Source organism: Haemaphysalis longicornis, unplaced genomic scaffold (genome assembly GCF_048455015.1).
Source record: "Haemaphysalis longicornis isolate Haplotype H1 unplaced genomic scaffold, Haemaphysalis longicornis Haplotype H1 scaffold_6, whole genome shotgun sequence".
Lineage (NCBI taxonomy): Eukaryota > Metazoa > Arthropoda > Arachnida > Ixodida > Ixodidae > Haemaphysalis > Haemaphysalis longicornis.
In genome coordinates, this window is record NW_027526407.1 from 115,353,199 (window position 1) to 115,372,523 (window position 19,325).

General features: G+C 45.3%; 1 protein-coding gene across 1 annotated transcript in view; it reads left to right on the plus strand.

Annotated features, from left to right (window-relative positions):
• The window catches only part of LOC144143206 (venom metalloproteinase BumaMPs1-like), a 198,650-nt gene that overhangs the window by 132,703 nt on the left and 46,622 nt on the right, over positions 1 to 19,325 (plus strand). Inside the window, exons 5-6 of the mRNA XM_077674996.1 lie at positions 7,932 to 7,979; positions 18,036 to 18,160. Coding sequence (XP_077531122.1) covers positions 7,932 to 7,979; positions 18,036 to 18,160 — 173 coding nt within the window. The remainder of the gene's footprint in view (positions 1 to 7,931; positions 7,980 to 18,035; positions 18,161 to 19,325) is intronic.

Consider the following 19,325-nt stretch of genomic DNA (forward strand, 5'->3'; position numbering starts at 1 on the left):
CAACGTCGAACCGCACGCAGCGCGTGTGTTTTTACGTGCGCTGAACGTCCGGTCGAGACATCCACGACCCAGAGTTTCTAAGCGGCGGCGAGAGGCGGCGCTGGAGTCGCGCGCAAACTGCAGTGTCCGGTGCGAACGCGGGTTTTCTTCGGCGGCATACCGGGCATACGTCGCGTTGGCGATCGCGGAGGCGGCGATGTGGCGGCGGCGGTAGCGACCTGCACTTTCTCGTTTCTGCCGCGCAACAGATTCCCGCGCCGTCCAGGCGCCTGGTTGTAGCTTACGAGGGCTCTCCTACTTAGGTTGGCTTCCGAACAAATGCCGCCAACATCTCCTAAAGTTATTCTCTTTCTCTTTGTGTATGGAGGGAGGTGGGGGCGCACAGTTTATCGTGTACGACTGCGCGCTGGGCTGACCTGCAGGCCTTCGGCGACCGTCGACAAAGTCCCGGGGAAAGGCATCCGTGTGTCTAGACGGGGGGGACAGTATTGCAAAGTAGTATTGGGGGGGGGGGGAGGCGAGGATACACGGCGCGCCAGCCAGCCCGTATGCGCGAACAAGCGCTGTTTCGAATATGCGTCGGTGTCGCCGACTACGAGAAAAGGAAAACAAAAAAAGCAAAGGGTGGGGAGAAAGCAGGCGCCGGCTTGTAGGCGCCGCCGAGGTAAAAAAAAAGAAAACTTCGTAGAGCGAAAGTGGTGGTGGGATCCCCCACGACAGATACCAACGGCATAGAAGCGCGGTTACGCGAAGAATGGACCCAAACTTAGGACATTGCAGTACGCGCGTTGCGCAGAAATGTACCGTGCTTTTGATCAGTTGAGCCATGTTAAAAATACTGCGTTACCGTTAAATTTGAGGTTGTGAAGGAATTATAGTACTGCGTGACGTCGTTATAACAAAAGCGTGTAGGAAGCTGCCAGATAATTCTAAGCGTGCAGCTGTGGCAAAACTGCAAAACACGAAAATGTTAGTTGAACTTGCACAGTGCTTGCGATATATTAAACATTTAAAATTCTAATATTTGTACAGTAGAAAGACTAAACAAAATAACTAACAACTGTGCGGCCGCTGCAAATATTTTACTTTCTCAGTGTGTCTTTTTTATGCTGTCCGTTTCTTTACCGATTTCAACAACTTATTTTTTACCTCTTACGCAACCTTTTCTTTACCCTCTGGTATTCTTTAAGAAAACGTGTAGTGAAAAGTTGAGTTTTATCTGTGCCATAACTGAACTTGCTTGTGTATATCTTTTTTCTTTTTCGTCCATACTGCACGTGTTTGAAATTGAACGGTTTGGTTCATATTTTGCTTTATACTGTCATTTTACTACCAACTATTATTGCATTAACAATATACTTTGCCAATAGGTTTTACATTTATTTGCATTTTTAAAAACACATCCTTTCGTTTTTAAGCGAAGCTTTCTTTGCCTGGCTGATGGAGACCGTTTGCGAAAACGCACTGCAGGAAAGCCAACTTTTTGACGACGATGATCGTGGCGGGTGAAGTGAAAGGAGTTTGAACCCCAGCGATCAAAATTGAAACCCCCAACGATCAAAATGCACGCCTCAAAAGCTTCGCGTTTCAACCTTATTTGTCGTTAGACAAATGGCATTTGAGTTTTACAACAGCGAATGCTGTTTAAGCTGGTGGTTGGGCCAGCGAACCTGCGCAGAAAAACCTCGCCGAGCGAGGACGTCGTCGCGCGCGCCGACACCGCTCGACCTTGTCGAACGCTCTGCCCCAGCCTGCCAGTCATGGAGAACTTTCAGCGGCAAGTTCGGAAATCCATGTGAGATGCAAAAGTCCGGTCTGTAATGAAGGGCGAGATGGTGCAATGGAAGAAGAGCGCCACTCCCAAAGACGAGCAAGCGCGGCGCGAAAGCCGCTACGCCGCTACTCGAGAACGGAGGAGACGACTTTGGTACAATCCCGAATATCGCGCCGGTGAAGCAGCAGCGAAACGTCCGATCCGGAGTTACGAGCTCACGTGCATTGTACATACATAATGACCGAGTGTTCATTGCTCTTTTGGGGCTAACCACGACACCACGCAGAGAGCTTGACCGTGTCTCAAAGCATAACCAAGCAAAAAACTTGGCCGAGCCTCCAACCATAATGGCGGATAAACTTAACCGAACCGAAAATAAGTCGGGTGGGGCCGCCAGTTTCGCTGTTTGTCCACTCTTCCCGCAACTACAGTGCGAAGCTGCTCCATTTTTTGTTAATATTCTGCATTAGGCTGTTAACGTAACTTGAGCGGGTTTTCGCATGTGACCACCGTTATGTAAAAATACCCTTTCACAAGGGAATTTACTGAATTGTAAAACAATAAAGCAGTAAATAAAAGTCGCTGGTTTTGTGAGCATTAACTATGCGTTCCTGATTACTTTGTGTGTGCATACACAAAAATCCCTCGTTATAACGAACACAGCGCGACGGCGAAAAATTTCGTTATAAGCGGTATTTTGATATAAGCGACCACTCGAGGAAACTAAACTCGTTGAGCTTTATTTGCGCCACAACTGCGAGGAATCAAAGCGCAATGTATTCTTTGAAACACAACTTTATTCAGGTGCAAGGAAGGCAGTGAGCTTTGGCTGTTTCATGTTCTTGCTGGGCGCGAGCAACCCCTTCTCTAATGTGACCAAGCAGTGACTGGCCTCCGCACGCCTCGCAGACTGCAGAGCGAAGGAAGAGGAGAAGGCTGTGGCCGCTTTTACAGGGGGTGGGGGCGCCAAGGAACGCTACGAGAGTTTCGCGAAGTTCCACAGCTGGAATCTGAGGTTGTGTTTGTTGAGCTCAAAAAACGTTTACCCGCTCATTGTGAGTACACAGCACACTCATGAAAACTGACCGGTTTTAGGGGCTCTGCATGATTACTGGGCAATTTTTTCCCGAGGTGTGCAGCCGTGAAGTTCGCAAAACGAGTTTTTGGGCACCCCGCTCTCGACGACACTTCGCGCACCGTCGCGTCCACGCCATGGACCAATGTCTCGGAAGAAAATTCAATCACCCTAATTTGTCTTAAATCGGATGGCGCAAAACGAGTATGACGAGCGCCGCCTCCGCTCGCCACTTCACTCTAAGCGGGTCCAGCTCTTCGTGCGCTTCGAGTAATGCGGCCTAAAATGCATGCGTTTGGGTTGGGACCAGAAGAAATTTCGAATAAAGCGATATTTCTAGTAAAGCGATTTCGTCATAATGAGGGATTGCAGTATATGTGCGCGCGCTTATGTTTTGTACGCGTGGTTTTACCTCTTTCCTGTAGAATTCCTCAGAACAATCAGAGTAGTCGTCAAAGATAAAGATGTTAATTACATTCATAGAGGGCTAAGACAGCCTTAATTTGCGTGGCCGGTGTAGCAGCTCACATGGTTTGTGTAGATATTTCGTCAATAAAAGCTGCCTCTTCTGTCCCGTGCTATCTCGCGTGGTGAGCATTAGGCCTTTATTTTATTTTTCTTATTTTGATTGTGTCGACGTCCCAGTAGGGTTCCCCGATTTTCACAAGTATCAATGCATTGGTTTCGTTATGAGCGGCATTAGCCTTTTTGGCTGTCTACGGAACGAGTTTTATGGGCATAGAATGCGTACTTATTTGATCTAGAAATTAAATTTATCATAATGGGATCTCACGTTTTCTTAAGTCTATATACGGTTATTATACCCACCTGTCTTAATACCCGACTTTCAACGGGGTAAACTTCGCTTTTCGCAAGTGAAAACAAAACATTCTCGCAAATTTTTCGCAAGCCATGAATCAAAGCTTTTCAGGACTTATGTAACCTAGTTCGTTCACGCTCTATAAAACAAAAAAACACTGCAAATTCTGACAGCGGTAGCAAACATAAAAAAAAAAGATCCGTTCTGAAGGAAAACTCGGTAAAGCTGCTGCCATCTTTCAAAGAACTGGCTAGCGTGTGCGATTATTCCTATCGCTTAGCGCGCTATCCACGGCACTAAATTTTCCCAATGAATTCATTACAGACAGCCCAACAAAAAGTTTATTCCAAAGAGCAATCCAAGCTGGAACAGGGCTCACAGCGGGGATGTCCAGTAAAACTGGTAAAACACCGCCACGAAAGGATAGAAAGATGGGAGCAAGGTGTAGCAAGGCGGGCTTGGCCTTGAGCGCCGTTGATTGAGCGCTGGGCAGAAGAGGCGTGGAGGCAGGCGGCGCCATCGTGTCGCGGCGGCGGTCATGATGGCGACGATGGCGACGAGCTGCCGGGCAGCCGCCACCCTCCCCCTTCCCCCCACATTTTCCCATCCGCAAGCTTCACCAGCCTGCCGGACAGGAGCACAGCTTGATCCTAAACTACGCCGTCACGTGTTCATTTGGAAAGTTTCCGCGAAATAAGGGGAAGGACGTGAGGGAGGATCGGATTCACTAGCACCCCTAAAAAAGCTACGCTTGAGAGTACTGACACTTCGTGCACCAGGAAGCCTCACGAGTGGCGAGCAGGGCTCACTACTTGCGGGTAGTGAGTGCACTCGCACTCGTGAGTGGTGAGAGCACTCGCACTCGTGAGTGGTGAGTGGGGCTCACCGCGAGTGGAACTTGCACTCGTGAGTGGTGAGCGGGGCTCGCCGCGAGTGGCACTCGCACTCGCGAATGGCGAGTGGCGCTCGCCGCGAGTGGCACTCGCACTCGTGAGTGGTGAGCGGGGCTCGCCGCGAGTGGAACTCGCACTCGCGAGTGGCGAGTGGCGCTCGCCGCGAGTGGCACTCGCACTCGCGAGTGGCGAGTGGCGCTCGCCGCGAGTGGAACTCGCACTCGCGAGTGGCGAGTGGCGCTCGCCGCGAGTGGCACTCGCACTCGCGAGTGGCGAGTGGCGCTCGCCGCGAGTGGAACTCGCACTCGCGAGTGGCGAGTGGGGCTCGCCGCGAGTGGCACTCGCACTCACTCGCACTCGCACTCACCAGCCCACAACGATGGCGAGGCTCACTCACCACTCACTCATGAGTGGTGAGTGGGGGGGGGGGTGAGTGCACTCGTGAGTGAGTTTGCCGACCTATGTTGACCATGCAATATGTTGTATCCAGCTGAGGCTGGAGTGTTAAAAAGTGATATAACCGGTCATTGTCCCGTATGCCTATGTTGGAATTTTACCCCCAGAAAAGCCCTGCAGCGTTCTTCAAACTTACATTGTATATATATTATTTTTATATGCTCGTGACAAAACCCACGGGCCAAGAGTCAAACTAATTATAATTCTTACGAAGCCGTTTCTTCGTTCTTATCTGAATTTAGAGGTTGTGTTCAGACACATAGCCGGAAGCAGAAGTGTGGGAAGAGAGTAGCATTTTCCCCAAATCCTGTGTTGACTGAGAAGCTATTCACAGAAATGAGAAAAAATTATTACAAGACAGCTAAAAAACAACCTTTTAACCTTAAATTTATTCGCCCGTTACAAACAGATGTCTGAGCACCTGGATTGTCAGTTAAAACTCGCAAAGCGTAAATATTACCAACAAAAAATTAATGAAGCCGGCAATACCACGCGAAGAAATGAAACATTGCTAATTTATTCCTCAATATAACTAATAATGCAGACGCTCTTGTACAAATCGAGCATAATGGTTTTGAGTACAACAACCCATATGACATTGCGAACGAATTCAATCATTCCTTTTCCTGCAACGAGCTTATCCAAGCTGCATTCCATCGATTGCCTTATTCTTCCTTTTTATTTTTAACAACCCCAGCAGAAATGAAATGTGTCATACAGAACGTTAAAGTTACGAGCGGTGGACTTGACAGCCTTTCCCCGAACTATATCAAAATGATTTCCCACCTTATCTCTGACGTGTTTTCTCCCATTGTTATTTTTGATGTTCAAACATGGCGTGTTTCCGATAGAACTCAAGCGAGGGAAATATGACCAGTCTATAAAAAAGGCAACCGATATTTCATGTCTTACTACAGGCTTATAAGTATTTGACCTTCATTTAGTAAAGTCGTTGGGAAAATAATTCTTATGGGAATTACCAGTTACCTCATTAAATTTGATATCATCTCTACTTGCCAGTACGGCTTTCGACGCGGCTGTTCAACTGGCCGACCATTTAAAACAATACTTAACACTTACTTACTCCTACTTACAATACTTAATACCTAACTTAAAACAATCCTTGACAAATAATGTTCCGCAGGTTCTATTTTTATTTATTTTACAAAGGCTTTTGACATCATCAACCATATCATTTCTCCAAAAAAAGTGGAAGCCATTTGCATAATTGGACCACCTTCGCAATTACTGAAAAGCTACTTGTGTGATAGGGCAGTGGTAACTTTCATTTCTAGCGTTTTCTCTAACTCTTCTATCACAAACAGAGGTGTTCCTCAAGGCTCTGTACGTGGACCACTATTATTTTTAGTTTACAGAAAGAATTTACGTAATTACCTTTCTTCTTCAAATGCCTTTTGTATGCTAGCGACACTATTTTCACTACGGACTAACGTTAGACCATTTGAATGAATAAATAATATACTATTTAATTTCTGCATCGTTATTTGAACACGGTGCGTTAAAGCAGTACCAGAAAAAAAACTAGACAGGACATCCTGTATGGCTCTTTTTTTTGTGGTACTGTTTTAACGCGCTGAGTCCCAATACCCACGTCGTAATACCAACTAGCTCAACTCTCCATCCTGCTGCAGTTAATTTCTGTCAGAACAACATGCTACAGGTGTTCAGTTATATTCTAAGTATAAGTATGTTCTTTATGCTGCTTACATTAAAAAGAAAATGACATATGGCATATGCGTAGTCATCAAAGCCCTGCCATATGTCAGTGGTCGGACACTCATCAGGCTTTGTTATTCCTTTGTTCACTCTCATATTATTTATTGTATCACTTCTTGGGGCAACAGTCTTTGAAGTTATATCAAGTGGGTCAGCACAATCCAGAACCAAGCGCTTAGAATCGTAACGCCGGACCATTACCTTGCTCAGCCAAAGATATCACAGCAACGTAACTGCATTTTGACAGTCGCGAATCAACTCACGTTTATTTTTGTATGTTGTTCTATCGCGCTCGTAATAACCTACTTCGCCCGGTTTTTTTTTCCGCCATATCCAATTCAAACGGCACCCTCGCGAGATTTTCGGCCAATAGTAATTTAATCCTGCTTAAATTTCGAATTTATTACGGTAAGCACACGGCCAATTTCTTTTATCATTTGGAGTGCACTTGAAGAAACACTGAGGAACTCAAAAGAGTGCATTGTTTCAAAAGTGGTGTGAAATGCCATCTTTAAAAACAGAATTTATGAGTTTTTGAAATATCTATGTATTCACACTGACATGAATTGCGCTGAGTGTAAGAAATAGTTACTAAATTATGCACTCCGCACTCTGCCCATTTTCACTTAAAAATTAATTTAATTACCAGTATTTATGAAATCTTTTCTCTCTTTCTCGGTTTTACTATGTAGTAATTGATACACTTGTTTCGTTCTTTTTTTTTCTAGATATTTCTACTTGAGTGTTTTATTGCAATTATATAGATGTTCACTCACATTTTGTGGAACATATCATATACAATCTTGCTAATAATTACGTACTGTTGAGATGTATTCAAAACACTCTTTTGGTTGATTCTTCTGTTTGCTGCACTTTGTAAAGTCACGTATATCAATCGTTATAGGAAGTCCCGTTGTAGTCTGTGACTTTGTGACCTTCTTCTGTGTATTCTAACCATGTACTCAACCTTCTATTTATAATAAAATTCTCGACTAGAGTACAATAGCAAGCATCGCCCACTTGAAAGATCAGAGAATAATTAAACTTCTAAAAAAAGGCGATAACGTACAGTAACAGTAATGTTTTTGGTTGCGTTATAAGCAGCATCAACTCGTGAGAAGCAAGTGCATTGGCTGTGGCTGTAGTTGTAAATGATCCTTTCTTCTACCTTTGCAGAAGTAGCAAACATCACGGAGGGAAATGTAAATGGACGTATATTAGTAGGTAAGCTGAACAAATCCCATTTTAGTCTGTTTCATTCTGGCCACTTTTCTCATTGGGGTCACCTGGCTGTTATTTATTAAACATGCTGCCGCTTATCTATTCTTTGTGGCGTTTATACAACAATCGAATTATATTATTCACACAGAATTTTACATTACGTGCAACTTCTGAACAATATTACATCCGTCCTTTGTTTTTGGTGCTCTGGCGTGAGCTTTTCTTATAGAACTCAGCGGTATGGCTACCACTGGCTTTCTGATGTTTGAAAAACACTTCTTTTCCCGATTTAGCACCTACCGGTTTACAGGCCATCATGCATGTTCTAGAAACGTTTGGCATTAGACATTTTTAGCTATATTTTGGCCAGAAACCTGAACATCTTGTCAAACGAGTTAACGTGTCTGAGATTACTATCTTGACCACAAAGTGTGCTTCAGAACACGGTTGTGCATAGTTAGCTTAGGCCCTCCATGGGTGGCTGAGTACTTTTTTCTATGCATAGTGGCGGGGGCTAAATTCTCACCACGCATGTTTTTAACGCTAGCGAAAACAACATAGGAGATGGGGCTCTATACCCATATTGCCATGATCACATGGCACTGAGGAGGCTCAACCTTTCAGCAGATTGCGGTCCTTGCAAAGCGGCTGTTTGGCTTGATGAGCGAGAGTCTCGGCCTGCCTGCTGTGCGTGCTTCTTCGTTTCTCCTTGTTTCGGTAGCGGGCTGTTGGAATCGCCTATCTTCACTCATTAAAGCCTTCTTACATCTGGAACCGGCTTTTTGTCGGGACATTCATGTGGGGCGTCCTCGGTAGCGTCCTCGGATGCGCTTTGATCCGGAAGATTTCTTCAAGCTGGTTTGGGCTTGGTGACACAACCCCCGTCGACAAGACTAGACACCGCCAGCGCGATCTAACACCGGAGTTCCGCCGCCTTGCAACGACAACCAGGGTCGTGATGGCTTCAACGGCCACCCAGACAAGTCTGCAAGCCCCGCCGATGGGGAACCATGCCACGTGAACCCCGACCCTTTGTCACGGAGACAGGTTTAAGCCGACAAGCGACAGAGAAAAAAATGCCTTGACCACCCCAGATTGGTTATACGAGTTCAAGGCGCTCCCGTTCGCTCTCTTCTCTGTCTCTGCGACATTACAAAGAATGATGGACAGGGTACTGTCGGACCTGCAATGGCAATCTTGCCTAGTTTACCTGAATAACTTCGTCATTTTCTTCCGGACCTTCGACGAACATGCCGATAGCCTGCACGCCATATTGAACGGGATCCCTTCAGTGGGACTGTTGCTCAAACCAGAAAAATGTCACTTCGCGTTTCAACAGCTCACGTTTCTCGGCCACGTGGTTAGTCCTGAGGGTTTCGCACCGACCCTGACAAAACGGCTGCGGTACTTCGCATTCCAGACGACTCCCACTTACAAACGCGTTGTGCGCCAATTTTCGGGCCTCTGCGCTCGCTACTGGGGCTTCGCAGCTGATTTCTCGAAGATAGCCCAGCCCCACACACGCCTAACAAAGGACGATGTACTATTTGTTTGGGGCCTTAAAAGGAATAAGGCCCTCGATGAGCTGAATGTGGGCCTGCAAAGTAGCCGTATCCTACGCCACTTTGACAAAAGGCCCACACAGAACTTCACACCGAGGCGACTAACTTTGGTATCCATGCATTAGTAGTACAGTGACAGAATGGTACTGAACGCCTCATTGCTTACGGAAGTCGCACGTTTTGACGTGCTGAGTCCAACTATTTTACGACCGAAAAGGTCTGCTTGGCCGTGTTACGAGTAGTCACAAAATTACGCCCCTATTTACATGCCAGCCCGTTTGCAGTTGTCAACGAATACCACTGACTGCGTTTGTTTGCCGACCTAAAAGATCCAGCAGGACGCCTCGCGTGGTAGGGCCTGCGGCTCCAATAGTTTGGCGTCACGGTCGTATACAAGACTGCAAGACGCCACACCTATGATGACTGCCTATAAGACCCCCCTGGAGCGAGATGCTGTTTGTCAGGAAGATGATACGCATTTCTCGAAGCGTTGGAACCATCAGCTGTCGCTCACGAATAGTAGAAAAGACGTTCTGCCACTCATTGAGTACCTCGAAGGTCGCAACTCGCGCCCTCCACGGCTCTTTCAGTGCTCGCTGTCTTCGATTTTGCTGCACAACGGAGTCCTTTACCAAAAAGGGTTTGACCCTACAGGAGCCACCCACCTTTGTGCCAACAGCGCTACGTGGCGACATCGTACATTCCTCCGACGACGAGCCTTCGTCAGAACATCTGGGTTTCACCCGCACACTGGCAGGGGTTCATCAGAACTACTACTGGCCAAAGCTAGCGCCGACAGTCAAGCGCTACGTCAACACTTGCCTCGACTGCCAGCCCCCAACACACCTCCCGCTAAACCAGCTTGTTTCTTTGAGCCTGTTGATCTACCGAGCAGGCAATTGAAGCAGGTTCGCAATGATTTACAAGGGCCATTCCGTATCTAAGTCAACAGCTGGGAGTAGGTGGATATAATCGCTACTGACTATCTTACCTATTACTACGAAACCAAAGAATTGCCCAAAGGAACATCAGCTGAAATTGTTAGTTTTTTTGTCAACAATATCGTGCTTCGTTAGGACGCCACGTCACTCGTCATAACCGTGAGAGGCATTGCGTTTACCGTAGTATTTACCGAAGAAATATCGAAACGTGACGTATTGATAGTCACGAAACCACTGCATATCACCCCAGACAAACGGGCTGACAGAAAGACTGAAGAAGACCCTCGCCCACTTCATTTTGATGTACGTTGACGTTGGCCACAAGAACTTGGATGACATACTACCGAACGTGACATTTTCATACAATGCGATATTTCAAGAAACAAGGCACTTCACACCTTTCCGCTTGGTCTACAGCCTTGAAGTGACGACTATGTTGGATGCGATGCCGCTTTCGCATAAAACTCGCCAGTTTACTCCAAATGCCACGAATACGCTGGCTGAGCCAAACCAGCCCGACAAATTGCGCAACAGCACATCCGTCGCCAACAAACGCTTGATGCCGGCCGCTGCAAGTTACGGCATCAACAGGTAACTTTCCAACCCAGTGGACAAGTCTGGGTATGAAGCCTTGTGCGCCTCCTTGAACGTTCGGGAAAATGTTTCGCCGATACTTCGCGCCCTAAACGGTGATACGCCGAGTAATTGAAGTCATCTATCAAGTTTTTCGTAAAGGAACTCCGCGGTCAGCGCGTAGGAGGACACTTCCTGAAGTGGTACATGTTGCCAGAATGAAGCTGTACGACTGTCATTGAGTGTGGCCCTGAATTTGTTTTGTGTTTGTGGCATTATGCTATTAGGATTTGTGTTTTTAGATTCCCTTTACATCGTAGTCAAGTGTTTTACTTCTGTTAAGCATCAAGATATAGTCTGAATAGGAGAGGGGATATTGCCACGATGACATGGCACCCAGGTGGCTCAAACGTTCAGCAAGGTGGTGTCGCCCACAAGCAGCGTCTTGGTTTCATGAGCGAGAGGCTCGGCCTGCCTTCTGCGTGTGCTTTCTCTTTTTCTCCCCTGCTTCAGCTGCGAGCTGTTCTAATCCCTGCTCTTCACTCAATAAAGCCCTTTTTATTCTTGAACCTGCTTTGTATTTTGACAATGTGTTTAGTTTTTGGTTAGCGATAAATCAACGAGAGGCGAGATCCTGCTAGATCTGTCTTCCTTGGTCCAAAAACGTGTTTTTTGTAATAAACTGCATAAGAATTACAAGCTGGACAATTTGCAATTGCATTCGTTGGTGGAACCAGCACGGAGGCAACGCATACCGCGGAAGGAACACGAGGGCAGTGGCTGGTTTATTTAAAATGTAATACAAAACACGGGGAATATCAACACAAATAATTCTTCAACAGGAACCATGGCACATGGGCGGAAAAAGGTAACAAACAGATTGTGTTATCAGGCAGCTTCATAAAAACCATCTTTTAATTCAAGGTATCACATAAAGACACACACCGCATGGTTAACACACATTTCTTCTCTTTCAGAAATGTCATATCCTTACACAACTTCACTGGTGTTTTTCTATGGTTGCCTAGATAAAATACTTCCAGCGCGAAAATTCCCATCACAGGCACACCTTATAAAATTTAATAAAAGATAGGAAGAACGCTTCGAGTTAGAGCCACTCCGACGTCGTCAGGGACCTAGACAAGCTATAAAGCTTCACTTCTTCGACCAGGCTTCTTTCCCTCTCCCTCAACCTTTTTGAATCTGCTGCCATAGAGGGAACATCCGTTGCAAGGAAGGGCATTCCTCCGAACTAGCTTCCACTGAAATGACAAAAAAGCCTTCCTAGTCCGCAGTCATCACTATTAACTTCGTTTCACCCCAAGGAGCCAGCGATGGGACTCCACCGTACGCTCCTACAAATTGTCTCCTGACCTCCTGAGACCCTCGATGCATATAATCCCACAAATGTTTCTAAACTAGCAGAATAAGTAACTAGAACTATCAAAGTGAAAAGCGTTACGTGTTTTAATAGCTCTCATAGATTCATCTCAGAGAGATGTCCAATATATTCGACGCTGAGATGCTACTGGGTCTTTTCCCTCGGCACGCATGTAACGATGTACAGGAGATACTGCGCCGAAACTCATTTACAAAGATGTTTTAACTCGAAGGAGTCGTATTTGGTAAACGATTTCGCTCTTGTGTTCACTTCCTGTGTCATATTTTAAAACATCTTCTCTTCTTTGTGATGGAGAAAAAAGTCGACATTTGGTAAAAAAGAACTTTGCTTGTCGCAACCCTCTAGTCTGTAACGGGTAGCACTGGCAGTGTCTGCCGGCCTTTGGAAGTGGCTCATGCTATTTTATTGGAGCTTTCAAGGACACAGTTGAGCCATGCTTTGATCGCAGAAAGCACTCGGCTTTGTCCTCATTCTCTATTTTATCCTGCTTCCTCCCTGGAGTACCGATGGTCCCTGCAGTAGTTTGGCGAAACTTCGCAAAATTGCTTAAGCTATCTCATCAGGCACGTGAAGCCGGTACCCTAAACAAAAAAGACGCGATTTTGTCCACAAGCCGCTATATACCAACCGCACTCGTTTCTTTTTTATAACAAAGCCATCGAAAACGCTCGGTCAAAATCTCTGGGTTAAGTCCCGGCGTCCAGTGTAGAACAAAATAAGAAGAAAATCGCAGAAGAAAGTAAGCGCGCGAACAGTTTAAATTTTGTATTCGGAAAGACGTTCGTTAAGAACCAGAGGTAAAAGCAGTGCATAAGCGTTTTGATGGGAGGGACGTTGTCACCGGAGGTGACATAAACGACAGGTGATCCGAGGTATACAACAATAAGGACTAAACGTTTTCTGGTGATGCGTTCTGCATCTTTCCCTATAAAAATGGAGAAAGACAAGTTAAAGTGAGAACGAAATAACTGCTTCCGGAAAAGTCGGCAATTTCTCGTCTCTCACTCCTTTGCTCGACTTTCAACACCTTTATCTCTAACCCCGCGTTCACTGCAGTTCTTAAAGCTCGCGGTTACTCACAGGGCTCGTGTGAACGACACCCGTTTCTGGCCGGTGTGGTTCAGAGGTAGTGGAATTCGTTTAACAGATGAATGCCCCTTCGGCACTGCGCGGGTTCATAACCGCAAAGTCGACTTGTGGCCCTGCAGCAGGTTTTTGTTGTTACAAAATTCTGGCCGAGTGTATTTTTTAAAATTGCCTGTGAAACTACACATCAGTAGTAGTGCAACAGCGATTCTGCAGACAATGTTAATCGATGTCCTCATATCTGGTAAACAAAACAATGTATAGTACCCTATGACCACTCCACACCGGCGATCTGGCAAGGCACTTCCCTCCTACCATTTATCATGGTGCGCATTCTGCACTTATACACCAAAGCAACCAATTATTTATTTCTGTAACTTTCGCTCAAAACTGTAAACGAGCGTGCTTTTGAACACTGAAAATTTTTTCGTACATGTTACTCGTACGCTCGTTCTGATTCAGCAGCAGTTTCTTTCTGCGCTACTTCCTTCAGTGTCTCTTTACAACTATTTTGTCCCCTGGGTGTGTACCAATGCGCCTGTCCCATTGGTACACGCACACTGGTACGCACTGGCCCATCGCATCTGCCGACGGCGAAATATTTATGCTAGCCAAGTACTTCTTTTAGTAGTCGATCTAATGGAGAAGTTTTAGGCAGCCAAAATGCCACGGAAAGACGGTGAAACTTTTGGTTTGAATGTTCGAGAAGATGGCGAAACTTTTGGTGATGTGAAAGTACCAAGGCTATAGTCCACGCCATAGAGAAACTTTTGCCGCAACGAAAGTACTAAGGCTGTAGTCTTGCGGATGGCGGAAATTTTGGGGAAGCCAGAGTGCCAATGCTATATTACGGCTAACTTCAAACATTTTGGCCCTATAGACATACAAAACGTAAAAAGCAGCCAGCGCCGGAAATTTTGGAACATCAAAAATACTAAGGCTGTCCAAACGACACAGTCATATGCCCCTGTCGGGCCAGTAAGATAGTCAACCGGAGCTTCAAAATTTCTACCACGCTAGTTATCATCGCTCGCCACACGGTATAATAACGTGCGCACGAATTCATTTTCTGGGTTTAGCCTCTGAAACATTCATGGACTACCGTTTTTACCCCAAGCACTGTTCGTTATCGCACATCCATTTTCTAAATTATTTAGATTCAAATTGTACGTCCTCAGACCAATGCTGATACGACATTGTTTTCATCCGTGTTTTAGTTTGAAAACATTTCTTCATAAATTGAACTTATCATAAACGGCCTACATGCAGCCTTTTGAAGTTGGAATACATGCTGTAGGGCTAGTGTGCGCACAAGGAAACGAATTTGCAGAGAGCTCTCAATACTCTGCGAAACTACGTCTTAAGCACTTATTCAACCTAATTTTTATATGAGCAATGATTGGATCAGCTTGTATCGCCCATGGAGGCTCTTACACGCGCTATGTCCTAGCCCTTGTCTTGTAGTTTTTGTTTCTTTGCAGCGGACGACTCCTAATACGCTCAAATAAATTAGCTAAAAATACCCTGTACGCAGCCCTCCAATTCGCAGCCGTCACGTTGCCCGATATTGCCTATTCAAAGGATCAGCTTAGCATCATAGCCAGTGCCGATGGTAGTCTTCACCACCGATTCCCCCAAGATCAGTCTTGAACGGCCTTACATTTATCTTGCGCAATCTACGAACTCAATAGGTATACTCTTACCGTATTCTAGGAGCTCTGTATAACCCCAGAAAACAGGTTTAAAATATTCCCCTGTGGCTGGCCTTTTGTGTCTGCTCGAGCCTTTCTCCAACGGAGCTTATCGTAGAGGATCGCTAACACTCTTCATTAGGTTATCACGCTTCTAAGTGACCGTTTTGTGGGCCATCAATATTTCTGACGCCTATTCGAAACCTTCTTCAAGCAAGCTCTGTTGAAACGGGCTGATGAAAAGCGGCAAAGCTTGATAGTAAGAACTGTTTAACTATTGTTGGTTTTAGGTATGTATCTATGCCTAAAGGTAACTAAAATATCATAATTCTGGCAAATTCGAAACAATTTGCTGAAGCTCTAGATATTTATGATAAAATTACGCATTTCACCCTTCCAATACAAAGATTCTCTCTATAGTCTAAAACAAGTCACCCCATCTGTTGTTGATCAATTTGTACATCCTCCTAAAAATACCGTTGTCTGCATCTCCTGGCCTATAGAATCTCTTGCAATACCACTACACATCCTGCTGCTTGACCTACTCCTTGAATATTGTTTGAAAAAACTGTTACCCAGAAGAATAAACATAAGCTACTTTGAACACATTACGAGCGCAAAAAACGCCATACAGCAATAGTCAATGCCCAGCAATTTTTCCATTGCACGTTAGATTGTTGTGGTTACGAATGTGCGATTCTGTATAATTTCTAAATCCTATGCAACACTACCTTCACGCAATTTTTACTCAGATGAATACCACAAAGAGGACGAAATGAGAAATTCTGCGGCTGTGGTAACACCAGCATTAGGTATGTGTCAGCATTAATAGCCACTCTCTGCGGGAGAAATTAACAGAAAAATTTCGAATGCTTCGAGTGGGAAAACAATACTAGCCGTGTAGTAAAACGGTACTTCTCCTTTAGTGTGAGTCGTGAAGTCAGGATAGTGCGAATGACAAACGGATAGGACTAACGAATGAGGATAGAATGAATGACGGCGACGTTTCTACACGTTTCTAAACGTCTACACGGCGACGTTTCTACACAAGAACATGAAAAAAGAGCTTCACTCCCACGTATTCCATGAACGAGAGTTTGCCAAAGAAAACGTTTTCGCTCAAAAGGAACATAAACATTTCGTCAAAATGAGCAAGTTGCACCTACAAATTTAGGACTTCACCTGCAGTGACGTCGTATGAAAACTAAGTGCATTATTAGCAGGACTCCTCGTTGAGTGGATGACGGTCATTACTATTCTGGGTGCGGAAGATTGCGGAAAAAAATACTGACAGAGGCCCCATCAGGTAGAATGCGTGTGGTCTTGCGCAAGGAAGACTATTTTTATAGCAAAGCTTCACTAACCTCCTCGAGAGCGTTTCCCATCGCGGGGAATCTGACGTTCATTTGGTCAAGTTTCACCGTATCCTCAGCAACGCATCACGTCACTTGCCGGGCCAGGCTATGCCGACGGCGGCGTTCACTCATTGAGTTTCATACTAATGTACACTAGAGGGAAATCTGGCGCCACAGTCTAGGGAAGCTGCGCTTCGTCGAGCGTTTCCGCATATACCGGGCAGGCACGTTCCACTTGTACTTGGCATGGCTCATGGACACGCTGAAAAGTTGGCTCTGACAGCAAAAAAGCACCAATATTACTGTAGAAGGTTCATAAAATTTGTTTTGTTATTACAAAATTCAACATCCAAAAAGATTACTTTGAAAGTTATTATGCGAAAGCTTCATACACGATGAACAAGAAAAAAATGTTACCCTTTTTTGCTAATTTTGCCTGCGAGAAGATAAAAGAAGCCGTATGGCTAGCTAAAACCAACTAGGCGTGGAAAGTCGCTAGCGGCAATGGCGCCGCCCACGGCGGCCCTCGACTGCACCGACAGATTTTCCTCTAGTATAAAAGAGTACGAAACTCCATGCGTTCGCTAGCCGCCACCGGTTCTGCCGGCTTTCGCATTCGATCTCTGCAGGTAGGCCGCCGCGTCACCGCGTGACTCTCCGCGCGCTTGGCATTGAATGAGAGCTAGGCCGGGCCGTCATCTGTAAGCATCGCGCGGGGGTGAAAGGCATTGAGCAGTCGTCGGCGAGCGGCGTCTGACCACCGCTTGGATATCGTCCAGCGAGCTGGTTCACTGGAGAGGGTCCGGAATGCCAAGCGTGCGAAGTTAGCTCCTGATACTGAGGAAGAATGAGCCCTTCTTATAGACAACGCCGGAAGCGGAACCACTACATTAGTCAAAGGCAGGCTTTGGACAAATAGCATATTATTTACAGGTAAATTAAACGTTCACCAAGTAAAACCAAGACTTCACCAGGCTTTGGATATCCAGGGTAAGCTAAGCTACGCCCTAGCATATTTTCATGGCTTCCCGCTTTTTTGTGTGTGTGTTCGCGCTTCATGCGGAATGCCATGTTGCGTAAAACGTTTTCTTCATTGGCTTCAAACCGTTGGTTCACCATAGAAGTGATTACAAGGCTAGTGCCCACAATTTTTTTTTACTTTTTCACAACGGCAATGTACGTTTGTGAAGACAGAAGGTTGAGGCGTTGCTGAGTTGGCTCGATTTGGGAGGGTGTACTTTGTGAGGCACGTAAACCAATGTCTCAACTACAACCAAGACATTTTCCCTGCTTTTCTAAGTATGAACGGTGCAAACTGTTCTCTGAACCTTCTGCAGGTAAACCACACTGTATACTGCGGTACAACTACCAAGAAAACCCAATAAGACAGATTTCTGGCACTCTGGTAATGGTTGCACAGCTGAAAGATTTTCTTATTTTGTTTTTCAGAGGGTAGAACCTCCAGAAGCACTCTCTACCCAGAAATTCACGTGGTCGTAGATAAAGCCCATGCTAGGGCGTTCGGGTATGACATAGCGAAGATTACTCTATACTTGGCTGTTTTCTTCAACTCAGTAAGTAAAAGCACGTATTTGACCCGTCGAAAGTAAATTGATTCTGCTGTCTTTATACAGTCGGTAATATTTATGCCCGCAGATTCTACTATTACGAAAAAATAGAATAGCCTGCTTTGTGAACAGAAACGTTTTATACATCATGCCAATTGTTTTCAATAAAAACGTCAATGAACGCTTGGGAACTGCCAGTACATATTTCTCTTCGGCTTCTTTCCTATATGTTAACAGGCTTCATACACTATAATTAAGTATTTCTATTCACAAAGAATCGTTACTGTTGCTGCCAGCACACTAAACATGAAAACACGATGCTTAAGCTTCAGCGTACATTTGAAAGAGTGAATTGCGCGACATTTCCCGCGCAACATTTTGCAGGCGAGAGTTGAACCGCTGCAACGTAACTGTTCACACGTTCGTTGTGGGTTAACCTTAGATAAATGTAGTAGTATTGGCCCCATCATGTCCTTGCACAAAATCAAAAGTTGTCTCAACTGTTCAGTGGACAGTACTTTACGCTACTGTGAATTACTCAGCGATATTTCAGCTTTCGATAAGGCTGAAAACATATTTTTTAAAGCGAGAGAAAAATATAAAAATGGTTACCCAAGGTACCGCTACTGCATTATTAAGAATATTTTTACATGTGAGCTTCCTGCTTAGTTTGTCCCCCTAACTCAGCCAACTGAAGGGCACCAGTCCCGCATAAACGGTTATTAGGATGTTCTGGGAAACACTACTATTACATCTTACCCTAACTTATACACGCCTAATTATTAACCTGCCACCTTTCTCTTGCTCTATGTCCGTTCCCCACGAGCGGTAAACATTGGTACGTGCATCACATACATAATAAAGACGACGGGTACCTGAATGTGCTACGCACGTCAACAGGGCAGTTAGGCACAGTTACCCACACACCCGTCAAACCTTGCCAGAGAGGAACGTGTGGCTTGAACAGTACGTTATCCCTCTCCTATGACTTTGTATTTCAAAAAGTATAACCGCAGAAAGCCGGCAACAATTAAAACAAGTTCACCACAAAACCTCTAAATTGAAGCCGCAAAAAACAGGTACAATGTCAAAGTTCGAAAAACTTTTGTACCTCCTATCAGAATCAGGATGTCCGAGAAACTACCTAAATTCATAATCCAACCTTCATTTC